Source organism: Haliotis rufescens, unplaced genomic scaffold, assembly GCF_023055435.1.
Source record: "Haliotis rufescens isolate VD_foot unplaced genomic scaffold, xgHalRufe1.0.p SCAF_12, whole genome shotgun sequence".
NCBI classification, from domain to species: Eukaryota; Metazoa; Mollusca; class Gastropoda; order Lepetellida; family Haliotidae; genus Haliotis; species Haliotis rufescens.
Genome location: NW_025963802.1, coordinates 7,039,997 through 7,056,926, shown reverse-complemented (window position 1 = coordinate 7,056,926; position 16,930 = coordinate 7,039,997). Strand labels below are relative to the sequence as shown.

At 37.7% G+C, this 16,930-nt stretch overlaps 2 protein-coding genes across 2 annotated transcripts in view; both read left to right on the top strand.

Moving 5' to 3' along the window:
• LOC124141285 (peroxidase-like protein 3) overlaps nucleotides 1-16,930 on the top strand; it is a 42,212-nt gene continuing 25,282 nt past the window's right edge. Inside the window, exons 1-7 of the mRNA XM_048393854.1 lie at nucleotides 1-157; nucleotides 287-353; nucleotides 652-746; nucleotides 909-1,004; nucleotides 1,128-1,220; nucleotides 1,348-2,011; nucleotides 2,133-2,302. Of these exons, the coding sequence (XP_048249811.1) occupies nucleotides 1-157; nucleotides 287-353; nucleotides 652-746; nucleotides 909-1,004; nucleotides 1,128-1,220; nucleotides 1,348-2,011; nucleotides 2,133-2,302 (1,342 nt within the window). The remainder of the gene's footprint in view (nucleotides 158-286; nucleotides 354-651; nucleotides 747-908; nucleotides 1,005-1,127; nucleotides 1,221-1,347; nucleotides 2,012-2,132; nucleotides 2,303-16,930) is intronic.
• On the top strand, nucleotides 6,238-15,269 carry LOC124141286 (chorion peroxidase-like). Its single transcript, XM_046509259.2, has 13 exons — nucleotides 6,238-6,320; nucleotides 9,793-9,823; nucleotides 10,858-10,969; nucleotides 11,094-11,227; nucleotides 11,394-11,567; nucleotides 11,719-11,785; nucleotides 12,095-12,189; nucleotides 12,352-12,447; nucleotides 12,571-12,663; nucleotides 12,809-13,472; nucleotides 13,600-13,769; nucleotides 13,981-14,086; nucleotides 14,403-15,269. Exons 1-13 carry the CDS (start codon nucleotides 6,258-6,260, stop codon nucleotides 14,461-14,463), a joined length of 1,866 nt encoding a protein of 621 aa, XP_046365215.2. The 5' UTR covers nucleotides 6,238-6,257; the 3' UTR covers nucleotides 14,464-15,269.

Below are 16,930 nucleotides of genomic sequence, written 5' to 3'. Positions count from 1 at the left end.
ATGAGAGGCGTTGATGGGTATCCCCTTCCCAGTCCACGTGCCATCAGTGTGGCCGTACATCCGGGAGTTGACAGTCCTTCTGACGACCACACAGTGATGGTGATGCAGTGGGGGCAGTTTGTGGACCATGATCTCACCGGAACTCCTCTCCATGCAGGTAGGTGCCAAGTGGCCAAAACTCTCTGACTATCAAAGTGACCAGAAGTGTGATGTTGAAATCAGACAAACTGTGATATATTTGTTTTTGTAATCCTTTAAACTTTACAAATCCTCATATTCTTTCAAGGTGATGTTCACTCCAAATGTTGCGATGGTCACACAGCAGGAGAGATGCATTCTGATGTACAAGCTGGGTAAGCAATCAACATTCTATATTTTCCACACTTAATCATTCTGTTTCGGGTAATCGAAATTACTGGTCTTCATATTTAAAATAAAGAACAGACTTTGAAATTACGTGGCATTGTAGACATTATTATAATTAGGATGAAAGAGAAAAAACCCTTTCCATCATCATAAACCTCTACTGTAAGATCCCGAGTACATCACATACATGTGCTTGTGCATCATAACATATCATAAGCATTATCATAACCACGTTTGATTGGAACAAGAAAACATGTCAATTCTTTTGCTATTTCGCTGTTCCAGCGGCCCTTGTTTCCCGATCACCATGCCAGTAAATGAAGGACATTTCCAAAAGAACTGCATGGAGTTTAAAAGATCAGCCCCAGCACCTGGAAGGAGTGAGTATATGAATACTAAGCTGTGAAGGTTACCTCATCTCAATATTGGGTTGTTCAGTCATTATTTATCTGTTCTTTCTAACACAACGTATTAAGTAACGAAGCCATAAACATCACTGTATGATAATACCCATGTTTAATTGAAAACCATGTCACTTCCAGATACACGAGAACAGTTGAACCTACTCACGTCCTTCGTGGACGCTTCTAACGTGTACGGCCTCAGTCAGGATCAGATCAATCACCTCAGGAACGGACGTAAGTCAGGCAATATTTAGCAATGAATTATAATTTGTGATAAAAGAAATATGTAACATTTTGACAGAATACCCCAGAGAGTAATTTGTACATACAAATTAATGTCGTCATTCAACTTTTCAGCCTTCTTGAAAATCAAGGGAGATAATCTGTTGCCAGAATCCAACCAAGGCAACTGTCGAACAAGAAATACCAACGAATGGTGTTTTGAAGCTGGTAAATACAACTTATTAATGTATTCGAAGTAATATTTTCAGAGTCTGTTCATAAAGTACTTGAAATGATATGGATAATTCATTTCACAACATTGTCACAACTTCTTTATAACTAACTTCATCATTAGGTGACGACCGTGTGAACGTGTTCCCTGGTCTGGCCGTGCTACACACCGTGTTTGTCCGAGAACACAATCGTCTTGTCAAAGAACTTGCTGATGTCATGCCATCGACCACTCCTGATGATGTCTTGTTTGAGGAGGCCAGAAAGATCGTGTCAGCCATCATCCAACAAGTCACCTACCGCGAATGGCTGCCCATTATTGTTGGGCCCTTGGCCATGAGGAAGTACAGACTGACCCCTGGCTTCAGCTTCAGGTACAACATCACCCAAAACCCCACCATCTACAACGTCTTTGCCACCGCCGCCTTCAGATACGGCCACTCCACCATTCCACGTTTCCTGACCCTCGGAGATCGACATGTACCAATAGAACAGCTCTTCAACAGACCTTCTGAAGTCATCAAAGATCTGGACACCGTGCTGAAGGCTATCCTCAAGGACAGACATCAGGAGGTTAACCGCTTCATCAACAGTGGGATGACTGAGCATTTGTTTGAGACGTCGGGAAATAACGGCTTTGACATCGTGTCCTTAAACATTCAGAGAGGTCGTGACCATGGCCTGCCATCATACAACAACTTCCGCAAGGCATGCCAGCTATCGGAAGTGACTTCATTTGATGACAGTGTATTTGGTAAAGCAGGACCTGCTTTGAAAAGTGTATACAGGTTTGTGTAATTTAATTTACTCTTATATGTGAACAGAATTAGTGTAACAAAGATTAAAGATACTTTAACTCTTCTCTGACATTTCTCAAGATCTCCTTACGTTTATGTATTCTTGCTTCAGATCCCCTGATGACATCGACGTCTTCACCGGTGCAGTAGCTGAACAACACGTGCATGGCGGAGCAGTGGGCCCACTCCTCGCTTGTCTGATTGGTCAACAGTTTCATGATCTGAAATATGGCGACTCATTCTGGTTCGAAACATCTCATCCAAGAAAGGGCTTTACATCAGGTACTGTCAAATCTGTTTGTATTTCTGCGTGCTTGTATGGTTTGTTAACATATTTGTTTTATGTCAAAATATGTACTTATTAGATAACTTAACATACCTTTAAGATGAAAACGCTATACAATATTGTTTGTGTGACGTTTCATTCAATGCATCAAAATGTTTTGCTGTTTCACTGACAATAGTGTGGAAAGATACTCTCTTGTTTTCCGAAGTGATTGTACATATAAATAATAATGACATTTTCTATTTCAGGACAACTGTCTGAGATCCGACGAATGCGCTTTGCCAAAATTCTTTGTAGGAATTCAGGAGTGAAGTCCATCCAAAGAGATCCTTTTACGGTGTACTCAAAAGAAAGGTAGGCAATGAAGACATCTAGCTTCATCATTTGTCAGTAATTAATTATTTCACACAGACAGAACTCATATTAACATGCGACAGGGTATATCTGGCGTACTTCATTTAGTGAACATTGATCAGAATTGTATCCTGGATCCATTTACAACTCGTGACACACTTTGAATGTAACATATTCAGGCTCATTCAGTTATATAGGATACGAATGTCAAACCTGATCACATGAAGTATGCTCACGGAAATGTTGCTATCTTAATGGGATGACACAATTTTTGTATTTTACAGCAATCCCATGATACCCTGCAACGATCTTCCAACAATCGATTTAACCAAATGGCGGAGATGAGAAGTTGCTTGGCCTGCCCTTAGGTTCAACAATGAACCCGATTACTTGAAACACAAGATTTTATGCGTGTGAGGTGTTCCAACACGTATATCCCACACTACTAGTCCTGGTTTGTAAGATGCATAAATCACAGAGTACATTACATTTTTGACATTTTTGTTCAGTTGTCTTCATAGTTAATATGTAATGCCAAGAACATTTGGGTATGGCATTTCACTAATAATGCTGGAATTATTAACTGAAATGTCAGTTAACATTATACCTGATTATAATGCCTACACTTAATGAGAACAAAACAAATTGGTAACCAATTAAGTGAGTGAATCCACCAGTCACATCATCAAAGCGTTTAATCACAGTATACAAGTTGCATTAATATTGGCAGTGTATGTTTATGGCATTGTATAATATATTTGTCAGGGGCATAAACATATTCTACATGTTTGACTTGCACTATTTCATAGATCTATGAAGGAGGTGTATTTTATTCTTTGTCATTGTATGATATTGTATATATATATTGTTGATGTCGTGCTTAAAAATTTAGACCCGTGAAGATTCCGGGGTAGAATAGGTCTTCAGCAACCCATGCTTGCCGTAAAAAGGTGACTATGCTTGTCGTAAAAGGCGACTAACGGGATCGAGTGGTCAGGCTCACTGACTTGGTTGATGCATGTCATCGATCCCAATTGCGTGGATCGATGCTCATGATATCAATCACTGGATTGTCTGGTCCAGACTCGATTATTTACAGACCGCCTTCATATTGCTGTAATATTGCTGATTGCGGCGTTAAACAACAAACCAACCAACCAACCAACTTAAACATTTGAAAATGTATAAATGATGTTCAATAGAAACAATATTGAACAATACTTGTATTCTATCATATATCACATTCAATTGTATTTGTTAATTTTACAACCGTTTTTTAATAAACACGTTCTCTTTTGTATTTCTGATTCATGATCTCTTAATTTCTTGGTTTCGCGCATTCATCTATCGTTTGGTAGGCTGATTAGCACATTGATACGTTTCACATTTGTGTTAATGTTTGGTATCATGGCATAGTGTCAAGGTTCTAGATACATATTGTTTCTAACAATACATGTTTCATATACATCTCACTGTTCCGAGCAGTGCCTCCTGTATGTGTATAGATCACATTGTCCCATACAGTACTTCCGATACAGGTATATAGCTCACGTTGTCCCAGACAGTGCTTCCTATACACGTATTACACTTCCCATTTCGCCGTCAGTGCTTCCAACACACGCAAATAGTTCACATTATTCCAGACAGTGCTTTCTATAAATGTACATGTATATACTTCCCACTATCGCTTTCAGTGCTTCCTACAAATGCAGATAGTTCACATTGTCGCACAGACGTGTATATACAATGTAGTTTACATTGTCACAGAAAGTGTTTCCTTTATATCTATATTCTTGATATTGTCACAGATCATGTTTCCCATACGCGAATGATAGTACACATTATCCTCGACAGTACTTCCTATACATGCATATATGTCTTTTCACCCAGATAGTGCTTATATATATGAAACAAACATAAAAGATAAAAGATACATTAAATACATTAAACGCACTGAACGTGCTTTAGAAGCATTCAGATGCACATGTAGGTTACTCAACGAAGCAATGATTGTATTAATAGTTGACATATGCGGGTGGATAGATCGGGCATGGTTCTTACATATTTGGACAACCATGTTTGCCATATAAACAAAAACAGATTATCCCGTAATCCACTGACGCTGATGATAATCCGTGATAAGTTTACATCTTGTTTTCACCACAATTCCTGGATTATATCAATGAATGGTGTTGATCTGGGCGTGTCGTCATCAATTGTAATTGTTCAAAGAGGGGTATAATAATACTGAGACCGTTGGTAATCCGCTTCTCATCACGAGTTGTTCTCGAAAGCTTTGTAGACAAGTGCTGGGAGACACACACATTCCAGTTGTTGCTACGTTTTGTGTCTAGAGGATTTTCTAGTCCCTGCATATAATGAAATAATACACATAGAGTCAACTTTTGAAACTATTTTTCCATTATCGTTCATTTGTTAACAGGACCTGACAATTGAATGTAATTGTTAATTGTACAGGTACTAATAAACACGAATTTGAGTCGTACATTTTATGTGGTACATAAATATCTCGATAATAATTGTAGAAAGTTTGTACTGGTTGTGAGCGTTGATACATGCAGCAGTCAGTTTGTTTTATCGAGTACTGAAAAGCGAAACTTTGGCAGATGACAAAGGCACGTGATACTTGAGACACATATTAGATACCACTACTGCAACAGCGCTACTAAAACTAAAACAACAAACCACTACTACCACAACTACTACTACTACTACTACTACTACTACTACTACTACTTCTTGAATACTTAGTCTAGACCAGACAAGCCAGTGATTGACATTATGATCATCGACCTACGCAAATGGGAAACGATGACATGCATGAACTAAGTCAGTGAGCCTGACCATACGTTCCTGTTAGTCGCCTCTTACGGAATTAGAAAGAGATGGTGTATTGAAAATATGTCCTCAAAGTATATTATGAGAACGATAACAGTTACAAAAGCAAGTTAAAGTGAATATACTAATTAGATCCTTGTGATATTCAAGCTAAAGGAACTACATATCTGAAGGGAAGGGTCACGTGACATATTTTGTGGAGAAGTTCATAAGAGATTGTGTGAGATATGAATTATTTTATTGGTATTTTAATCAAATTAACAAGAACCATACACTTTCTCCAGTTTCCTTGTGATATTCAAGCTAAAGGAACTACATATCTCAAGGGAAGGGTCACGTGACATATTTTGTGGAGAAGTTCATAAGAGATTGTGCGAGATATGAATTATTTTATTGGTATTTTAGTCAAATAACAAGAACCATACACTTTCTCCCGTTTCAGTTATTATTCATATATTACTATGATATATAATCTTAACAACACATGTCAATAATACCCCCTGATGAGAAACAGTTTACCAACTGCCTCGTTATTGTTGTTCCGGGATAATCAGCCTACGTCGACATAATCCAAGATGTTCAGCTCCAACATGTAGATATGTCGGATTATGCCCACCAGGCGAGAGCGAATTCTAGGGTAATCTGTGTTGACTTAATCCAGGAATATGAGTATATATACAAGGCCCCATCTTTGGTGTATCATACTTTCCCACTTTGTCCTTGACAGAAGCAGAAACTATGAAAGTTGTGTTGTTTGTGTGTATGTTGACCGTGGTCATTGCTGGCGAGGCGGACACAGAGGTAGGCCGTTTTTTTGTTCTTCTTCTTATTATTAACATGATATTTTATTGTCCCAAAAGGCAAAGGGATTGGGCACAAGTGCAACACTTATTACCGCATTCTCCCTATATGCAGTTAAACATAATACTAGTATTTCACAATTTACAATTGAAGCTTGACATTGTTAAAACATTGTGCGCAATATTGATTCAGTGCTCATATAAAGGATATGTACAATGTGCTGGAAAGTGAAGACAGTGTGCATCTCATTCATATGCAAATATTATATATTTTAGTTTTTACATATAGATTTAACAATACTAATGATTAACAATTTGGAAACAATAACATGCTATCTACTGAATCTGTGAGTCGTTTCTATATATTTGTGTACAGACAAGAATATTTTGTATTCAGGAAACCATTTAGGTTTGGGTGACCAAATAGAGTAATATGTAGAGTTTTTTGTCTTTCAAGATTATCGATAGCTGTCAGTAATGTCTCCCTAAAATCATCATATAAGGTACATTCGAAGAAGAACTGGAATGTATTTTCACAAGGAGCTCCGCATTTACAGTAAATAGTATCAGATAAGATAAAACGAAACAGGTCGGAATTTTGTGTGCTACAAATGTGTCTCCATCAGGTGTGCAATATGTTTGTATATCTCTTACCGCAATTATAGTGCATAGGTGGTGATGTAGGCTGCTCAGATGCGACAGAAGATATTGACGAACTATCCCTTATTTCTGATGGTAGATTATTCCATTGACCTAATGTATCTATAACATAAGACCTTTTAAACGTAGATATCCGTGCAAATGGTACTACATAATCACGGCGGTTTCTGAGATTATAATTGACGTTCTGTAACACAGGTGGTGGTATAAGATCAGTTTTATACGAAGGGCATTGCTTATTTATTGTTTTATACATAGTTACAAGTTTGTTGACGTTTCTTCTATACGCTAAAGGCTGCCATCCAGTTTCGTGATATAGGCTGCGACGGGAGGAAATTTTAGTTCATCCTTTTACTATTCTCATTTCATAGCATATGTCATTAATATAACTAAAAAATAACAATGTAACGTCAAAAACTGACCCCCTCTGCCAAACTCAGTCAAGTGCTTTAGAAATGTCACAGAAATCCATGCAAAATTATTCATGTATGTAGTTGAAAGGTAGTTGAGTGTCCTGGTACAAATCCTGATTGGTATTTACACAGCAAGTTATGACCGAAAAGATGATTATACAACCTCTTGAAAACGAGTCGCTCAAGAATCTTACTGAAACATGATAGTAGTGATACAGGTCTATAATTGTAAGGTGAAGTTTTATCCCCTTTCTTATATATAGGAATGACATATGCCAATTTCCATAAGTGTGGAAATTCGTGCTTAAGCACAGACAAATTGAACAATATTTTGCTATTGCATGGTCAATATGATTTAATAAGCGATGATTAATGTTATCTGGACGACTAGCCTTGTTTACTGGAAGTGACTTTATCAAATCGATTATCTCTTTATGTTCAACATGAAAATCTTGATGGATAGCATCACATTTGTTATAAGTATCAGGTAACACATGGTTACAATTATTGATATTTGTGACTGAACTGAAATGTTTATTTTGGAATCTGAAAAAGCGGGTGGCATACTTGAAACATCAGTGACCAAAGTGGGTATTGTTGTAGTTCCAGAATCCTTCAGAATAATCTAAGTAATTTCCAATAGTTGGAGTTATTTTCTTTTGATACAGTTGATAAAACCACATCTAAGTTACAATGAAAGTCCTCTTTTGCTTGTTTTCGGAGATTATTGACAGTGTTTTGTTTTTTTGTACCTTAGAAAGTCATTTGGTTTGCAGGATAATTTTATCGTATTTCTGAGTCTGTCTCTGATGTAGATTGCTCCTCCAATATGTGGAAACAATAAACTGGTTTAGTCGTTGATAATCACCTTGCTTGTAAAGTAAAGCATCTCTTACATAGGACTTTGTTAAGTTGACACAATTGGATAGAGTGACAAAAAACCACTTGTCGTCACTGATATCGACGCTAAAGTCTAAAACGCCGGCTTCTACAGTTTCGCTGTCCTGGCTTGTAACAATAGGGTCAATCAGAGTAGCAGAGGTTTGTGCAATACGCGTGTTTAATGAGATTACGTAGATCTTTACTCACCATTATATCGTGAAGGTGGTGTACATTGTTATTCAATCGTCGTTAAGATCTCCAATTAGAGCTGTACTTGATGAAATGTCCAGAGCTGTTTCCACTGAGTTGTCAAGATAATCCCATTATGATGTAGGGATGTTTGGCGGGCGATAAGTAACACACAATAACAAAATCTTTTGAGGCAGATATATTTGGAACCACATTATTTCATAATTGTGTAATTCTAAATCTATTCTATGTTTAACACTCAACGAATCACGAAAAAAGACCGCAATGCCTGCCCCAAAACATTCTCTATGTCTCTAAAACATTCTAACTTGGAACAGTAACTATCTATCAGTAGATCCGATGATTTTACAGATGTAGCTAAATGTGTTTCACTGACTTCTTCTACGTTTTCTTTGCATTTTTCTTCTCATCATTAGTGTAAGTATTTAACTGGCGATTGATGAATGTCTGTAGAAAATCAGTATATATAAGAAATATCATGTAATTTCTTACTATGGACCTATGCTTCTAAAAAACTGCTTTCTCTCATCATGTTGAAGCCCCACCTTGACTTTAAATAGCCCGCAAATAGCCGTGTGTATTACGTTGTTGAATTCAACTGACCAGGAAGATTGTTGAGGCATTGGCATTATGACAGATGCTCGTCATGGATGGAGAAAAAATGTATCTGAGAGAAACATTGTTGCTTTGAGCTTCGAGACAAAACATGTGTTAATGCCGAAGTAGTTTACAAGAGAGGATGATCTGTGTAGCCAGCGACCTGAATAAGCTTGATGAAAATGATTTTGAAATCCATTTTCACACACGTAACAGTAGTAATGTGAACAAACATTTATCTGAACATCGTTTCGAAGTACATGAGGCTGTCCGTATTTAAATATTTTTATCTTCATTGCGACGTGAAATAATATAATGTTTTCATTCCACGGTATCATTTAATGAAGATGTGAAGACGACATGGTAGGTAGGTTTTGAAAATAAAGACCTACGTGTTTGATGAAAAGTCTTGGAATTGTTTGATGGATATTTATTACTATTAAAAGTTACGTCCTTGTTGTCAAACGGCCCACGTGGATGGGTGTTTACATGACGTCTCCCGTTTACGCATTAACCAATGAAATTCGTGTGTCATCATGACGTCATATTGACCTGTCAGATCACGCGTATAAGCTCCGCCCACTAGAGTGCGGTAGCGACTACCGCAGAGGAGGTCTTAAAAAGCAACAGGAAGCTTACTCTTTTGGAAATTATCACATCTGTTTTACCCTTGGCTGATAATTTAACCTATTTTCACTCATTTCTTTTTAGGTTAACAACATCAATTCCGTGATTAAGCAACGTGAGTATAGTGTTTTAAAAATAGTGAAACAAATCTTGACAAGCAATAGTGAAGGATGGAATAATACACCTCTGCTTGGGTATAACTTACGCAACTGGCATCATGTTACATGCTAAAATAAAGAGACACCAGTTCTAAACATGACAACCTTTCTACTTACTATTGTACTTAGTTATTCAATGTAGTAACGTACATTTTGTGATATCAATTTTACTAATATAATTTGAATGCTTTAGTGTCCGGATATTATATTTAGTGAGATGAGACGGGGTACACATTTGTTGGAGAGAGTAATGTTGTCAATAAAAGTCAAGTTTCCACTCTTGCCGAACTAGGCTGGTATTATGGAGTTACATTTTGGCTGGACTAACGAGTCTATGCATAGTCCAATCAAAATAGTGCACCGAAATCGAAATCCGGTTAGTAGAGTGTCATGCAGATTTCGGTCGACTGCAGGATTTGCAAAGCATGTGCACAGCTAACTCGTTGTCAACAGATATTTTCTTAATCTTTTCATGTTTTTAATCAAGGTGCTCACGTGATTTGATGCACTTCGCAATGTAAGACTCGTTTTATCACAATATAGATCTTGATTATCGACCAGATCGTCTTGACTGGGCGCCACCGTTTTGTTTGAAACAAAGGCAAGTGATATTCAAGCCTAGTTCGGCAAGGGAGGAAACTGGACATTTAAAGTCAGTTAACTCTCTTGCCTCGGGAAGATGAGAGAAAACATACTACTGGACATCACGTTCAGACTCCTGCATTGTCCTACATTATCGGCATCACTATCCATGATTTGTCTATCTGACAAATCTGATCATACTTATACTCATACGTTTCAGAGGATTTATTGCATATTCGACATATCGATGACTAATTCCGATTATCTAAAACAAATATTTTGCTGATAAAAACATCATTATACAATTTAAAACATCAACTAGTTCAGATGTTGCGACTTCCGAAGTTAAAGGACACTGAAATTGTCCCATGATAGTAAGCAGTGTGTTGATGCCTTTACTTTGACGTAGGTGATGGCGAAGACAAGTATGTTGTTTGTACACTGGCTGACGCCGCCGAGACGTCTCAGATCTCTTTAGACGACATCAGCACATCCAAGTATCAAGACAAACACACCATCAGGTCAGTTATGTTCTAATTCTCACATATATTGACACCTTCGTTTGTATGTGAGAGTTCAATGTAGTTGATACTTACACCAATTATGATTGGACTAAAGGCTTGATAACATCATTCACTTTTACAGACGGCGCTCTATCGACTGCAAACAAGACGCCCGCTACCGGACAATGGACGGAAGTTGCAACAATGCTCGCTGGCCAACCTGGGGATCAACTAACCAACCATTCCAGAGATTTATTGATCCTGTATATGATGATGGTAAAGAACAGTTTTTTTTCTGATATCATATTGATATCAGAACTTAAAGTCATTTGGTAGAAAGTCTTGTAATTATTCCAATGGGGACATTTAGTTATGCCCCCTTATCAATATCACAACTAACCATACGTTAGTGAACTTTAAAAGGATAGGTTTGGCTTTCCAGGCAAGTTCGTTCCCCGAATGAGAGGCGTTGACGGTAATCCACTTCCCAGTCCACGCGCTGTCAGTGTGGCCGTACATCCGGATGTTGACAGTCCTTCTGACGACAACACGGTGATGGTGATGCAGTGGGGCCAGTTTGTGGACCACGACCTCACCGGAACTCCCCTCCATGCAGGTAGGTGCCAAGTGGCTAATACTCTCTGACCATCAAGTGACCAGAAGTGTGATTTTAAAATCAGACATATTTGTTTTTGTAATCCATATTATGTTTTAATCATTACGACATTCATCTCATTCTTTGTATTAACTTTACATCTTCTTTGGAGGTGATGTTCAATCTAAATGTTGCGATGGTCACACACCTGGAGAGATGCATTCTGATGTACGAGCTGGGTAAGCAATTAACATTCTATATTTTCCAAGCTTAAACATTTTGTTTGAGTTGGGGGAAATATCTATTCGTCATATTTGAAATAAATGAATCATAAACAATAGACTTTGAAATTACGCGACATTGTATACATGCTTATAATAAGGATGAAAGGGACACAGCCCTTTCCATAATTATAAAAGTCTACTGTAAGATTCCGACTTCATCATAAGCATGTGTTTGTGTATTATATCATATCATAAACATTATCATAACAATGTTTGATTGGGACAAGAAAACATGTTAATTCTTTTGCTATTTCGCTGTTCTAGCGGCCCTTGTTTCCCAATCACAATGCCAGTAAATGAAGGACATTTCCAAAAGAACTGCATGGAGTTCAAAAGATCAGCCCCAGCACCTGGAAGGCGTGAGTATATGAGTTCTAGGCTGTGTAGAGTACCTCATCTCAATATAGGATTGTTCTGTCATTATGTATCTGCTCTTTCTAATACACCTTATTAAGAAACGAAAACCACAAACAACACTGTATGATATACCCATGTTTAATTCAAAACCATGTCACTTCCAGATACCCGAGAACAGTTGAACCTACTGACGGCGTTCGTGGACGCCTCTAACGTGTACGGCCCCAGTCAGAATCAAATCAATCACCTCAGGAAAGGACGTAAGTCAGACACAGTTTTGTATTGAATTATAATTCGAAATAAAACAAATATGTTAAATTTCAACAGAATACTTAAGAGTCTAATTGGTAAATACAAAATAATGTCGTCATTCAACTTTTCAGCCTACATAAAAACCAAGGGAGATAACCTGTTATCAGAATCCAACCGAGGCAACTGTCGAACAAGCAATACCAACGAATGGTGTTTTGAAGCTGGTAAATACAACTTATTACTGTATTCGTAGTAATATTTTCAGAGTCTGTTCATAATGTACTTCACACATTACTATATGGTACAATTTCGAATGATATGGATAATTTATTTCACCACATTGTCAACTATAACTAACCTCATCATCAGGTGATGGCCGTGTGAACGTGTTCCCTGGTCTGGCCGTGCTACACACCGTGTTTGTCCGAGAACACAATCGTCTTGTCAAAGAACTTGCTGATGTCATGCCATCGACCACTCCTGATGATGTCTTGTTTGAGGAGGCCAGAAAGATCTTGTCAGCCATCATCCAACAAGTCACCTACCGCGAGTGGCTGCCCATTATTGTTGGGCCCTTGGCCATGAGGAAGTACAGACTGACACCTGGCTTCAGCTTCAGGTACAACTTCACCCAAAACCCCACCATCTACAACGTTTTTGCCACCGCCGCCTTCAGATACGGCCACTCCACCATTCCACGTTTCCTGACCCTCGGAGATCGACATGTACCAATAGAGGAACTCTTCAACAGACCTTCTGAAGTCATCAAAGATCTAGACACCGTGCTGAAGGCCATCCTCAAGGACAGAGATCAGGAGGTCAACCGCTTCATCAACAGTGGGATGACTGAGCATTTGTTTGAGACGTCGGGCAATAATGGCCTTGACATCGTGTCCTTGAACATTCAGAGAGGTCGTGACCATGGCCTGCCATCATACAACAGCTTCCGCAAGGCATGTCAGCTATCAAAAGTGACTTCATTTGATGACAGTATATTTGGTAAAGCAGGAGCTGCTTTGAAAAGTTTATACAGGTTTGTCTAATTTAATTTACTCTTATATGTGTACAGAATTAGTGAAACAAATTTATAAAATAAAGATACTTTAACCCTTATCTGACATTTCTCAAGATCTCCTTACATGTATTTATTCTTGCTTCAGTTCCCCTGATGACATCGACGTCTTCACCGGTGCAGTAGCTGAACAGCACGTGAATGGAGGCGCAGTGGGCCCTCTCCTCGCTTGTCTGATTGGTCAACAGTTTCATGACCTGAAATATGGCGACTCATTCTGGTTCGAAACATCCCACCCAAGAAAGGGCTTTACACCAGGTATAGATCAAATCTGTTTGTATTTCTGCGTGCTTGTGTGTTTTGTTAAGTTCATATTTTGACATCAAGAAAATATTTGATCAAATAATTAACATGCCTTCAAGATAAAAACGCTATACAATATTGTTTGTGTGAATTTTAATTCAAATCATCAAAATTCACTGACAATAGTAATTGTACATATAAATATTAATGGCATTTTCTATTTTAGAACAACTTTCTGAGATCCGACGAATGCGCTTTGCCAAAATTCTTTGTAGGAATTCAGGAGTGAAGTTTATCCAAAGAGATCCTTTTACAGTGTACTCAAACGAAAGGTAGGCAATGAAGCCATCTAGCTCGATTATATATCAGTAATTAATTATCTCATACAGACAGAATGCATTAAAACAAGAAACAGAGTATATTTGGCGTATTTCGTTACATGTTGTCACGTGATATGTCAAAATGTATATCAGTGTACAGTAATCAGAATTGTATCCTGGATCCATGTACAGCACGTGCCACACTTTGAATATGACATGTTAAGGCTCATTCAGTTATATAGGATACGAATGGCAAACCTGATCATATGAGGTATGCTCACGGAAATGTTGATATTTTAATGGGATAATACATTTTTGTATTTTACAGCAATCCTATGATATCCTGCAACGATCTTCCAACAATTGATTTAACCAAATGGCGGAGATGAGAAGTTTCTTGGCCTGCCCTTAGGTTGGACAAAAAGCTCCGAAAACTTTTAACATAATATTTTCTTCGTATGAGGTGTTCCAACATGTATAGCCAACACTACTGGTCCTGATTTGTAAGATCCATAAATCACCGAACACATTACATTTTTGACATTTCTGTTAAATTGTCATGATACTAAATATGTAAGTACATTTAGGTATAGCATTTCACTAATAATGCTGAAATGATGAACTGAAATATCAGATAAAATCAGTGACACTATCAAAGTATTTAATGATGGTATACAAGTAGCCATTGTATGATGTCCAATTTTTCTTAGGTTAATATTGGCAGTATATGTTTATGGTATTGTATAATTTATTCACATAAGAGCATAAACATATACTTCATGTATGACTTGCACTATTTCACAGATCTATAAAAGAGATGTTTTTCATTTCATGTCATTGTATGATATTGTATAATATATTTTTTGATGTTGTGCTAAAAACAACTATTGATATATGTGATCATGTGTGAGTGAGTGAGTGAGTATGGTTTTACGCCGCTTTTAGCAATATTCCAGCAATATCACGGCAGGGGACACCAGAAATAGGCTTCACACATTGTGCCCATGTCGGGAATCGAAGCGAGCGAACGCTTTAACCGCTAGGCTACCCGACCGCCCCTCATTATGTGTGAAAATTCATATATCGTGTTTAATAGAAACAATATTGAATAATACTTGTATTCTAACATGTATCACATTGAATTGTATTTGTTTGTTTTACAACTTATTTTGTAATAAACACCTTCTCTTTTGCATTTCTGTTTCATGGTCTCTTAATTTCTTGGTTTAATGTCACTCATCAACCGTTTGGTAGGCTCATTGGCACATTGATACGTTTCACATTTGTGTTAATGTTTGGTACCATGACATAGTATCCAGGTTCTAGATACATATTGTTTCTGACAATACATGTTCCATACACATGTCATTGTTCCGAGCAGTGCTTCCTGTAAGTGTATAGATCACACTGCCCCATACAGTACTTCCGATACATGTATATAGTCTACATTGTCCCAGCCAGTGCTTCCTATACATGTATTCCACTTCCCATTTCCACCGCCAGTGCTTCCCACACACGCAAATAGTTCACATTGTCCCAGACAGTGCTTGGTATACGTGCATGTAGTTTACATTGTCCCATTGTACATAATAGTTCTCATTCTCCAAGAGAGTGCTTCCATACAGGTACACCCTTACAAGTATACAATCATAAGACCAGGTGTTCGCATTCAGGGTGAGTATGTCCTGCCTTACCAATAGCTCTTTTCGAGACAATGTCAACCATATAAAAGCAATGGAAGCATGTGCACTTTTCAGGACAATGTGAACTGTATACGTGCATGGGTGTTACAGCCCGGGACAATACGTAATAGCATACTTAATGTGTATACGTATATTGCGCCAAATCCACCCATTGAAGCTTGCTGAAAGTGCACATTACCGTCTCTTAATATGTGTTTCAATGCTTGGCAGGACCAAAGCCCCCGAAACTCGCACAAGTCAAGCTGCCAAACACGATCATCCACCCATTCACTCCGCATGACCAACGCTGCTTAACGTCGCCTGATTTATGACTTGTGCTTTGTACACAGGACGACGTACCACAAATTTGAACTATATGTAAGGGGTAATAATGTTGGCATACAAAAATATCTCGCCAAAACTTTAGATTAGATTTTACATCATCTTCTTTGACTTTTCAAAGGCATTTGATAGAGTTAATCATGAAGTTTTATTAAAGAGTTTCAGAAGAGTAGGTCTTAAAGTCAAATTACCTGTATGTGTGTATTCAAATCTATCAGCATGTGTAAGGACTCCAACCGGTTTATCTGATTACTTTAGTGCGACGTAGGAACCCGTCAGGGAAGGTTCTTAAGCCCCACATTATTGGTAAACTTAACAAATGAATTAATATCTGATCTGGAAAGGAATGGGGAGGAAGCCATCTTTATAGCGGCTGATTTTGCAAGAACTTTGGCTTTTCTATATGCAGATACTGCTTTACAATTACAAATTAAATTAAATGTTTTAAGGAACTGTGAGCAATGAATATAAAAGGCACACGTCTTGAGGTTGTTAACTTTTACAGATATTAAGGGATTGTTTTTACCCCCAAATTATCATGGAGTAAAATCATTAGCTACCTCACTTCTCAGGGCAAGAAATCATTCATCAACATCAATAATTATCAAAAGAAATATGGGTATTTGTGATACGAAGACAACTTCAAAATATTTGACGGTATGATAGTTCCAATATAGTGTTATGGTTCTAAAATCTTGGGAAGTTCATATTACAATTCAATTGAAAATATGCAGACTTTATTCTGTAGAAGAATACTTTTAACAACATGGTAATAACATGGAAAGTGTGGCAGACTGGTTGACAATTTATTTACATGACAATAGCAATAAAA

Bases quoted from the DNA above. Each gene is read 5' to 3' on its own strand.
- LOC124141286 (XM_046509259.2), top strand. From the start codon at position 6,258: ATGAAAGTTGTGTTGTTTGTGTGTATGTTGACCGTGGTCATTGCTGGC. The intron at 11,568-11,718 runs GTAGGTGCCAAG...TCTTCTTTGGAG, and splicing joins CGGAACTCCCCTCCATGCAG to GTGATGTTCAATCTAAATGT. The intron at 13,770-13,980 runs GTATAGATCAAA...TTTCTATTTTAG, and splicing joins AAGAAAGGGCTTTACACCAG to AACAACTTTCTGAGATCCGA.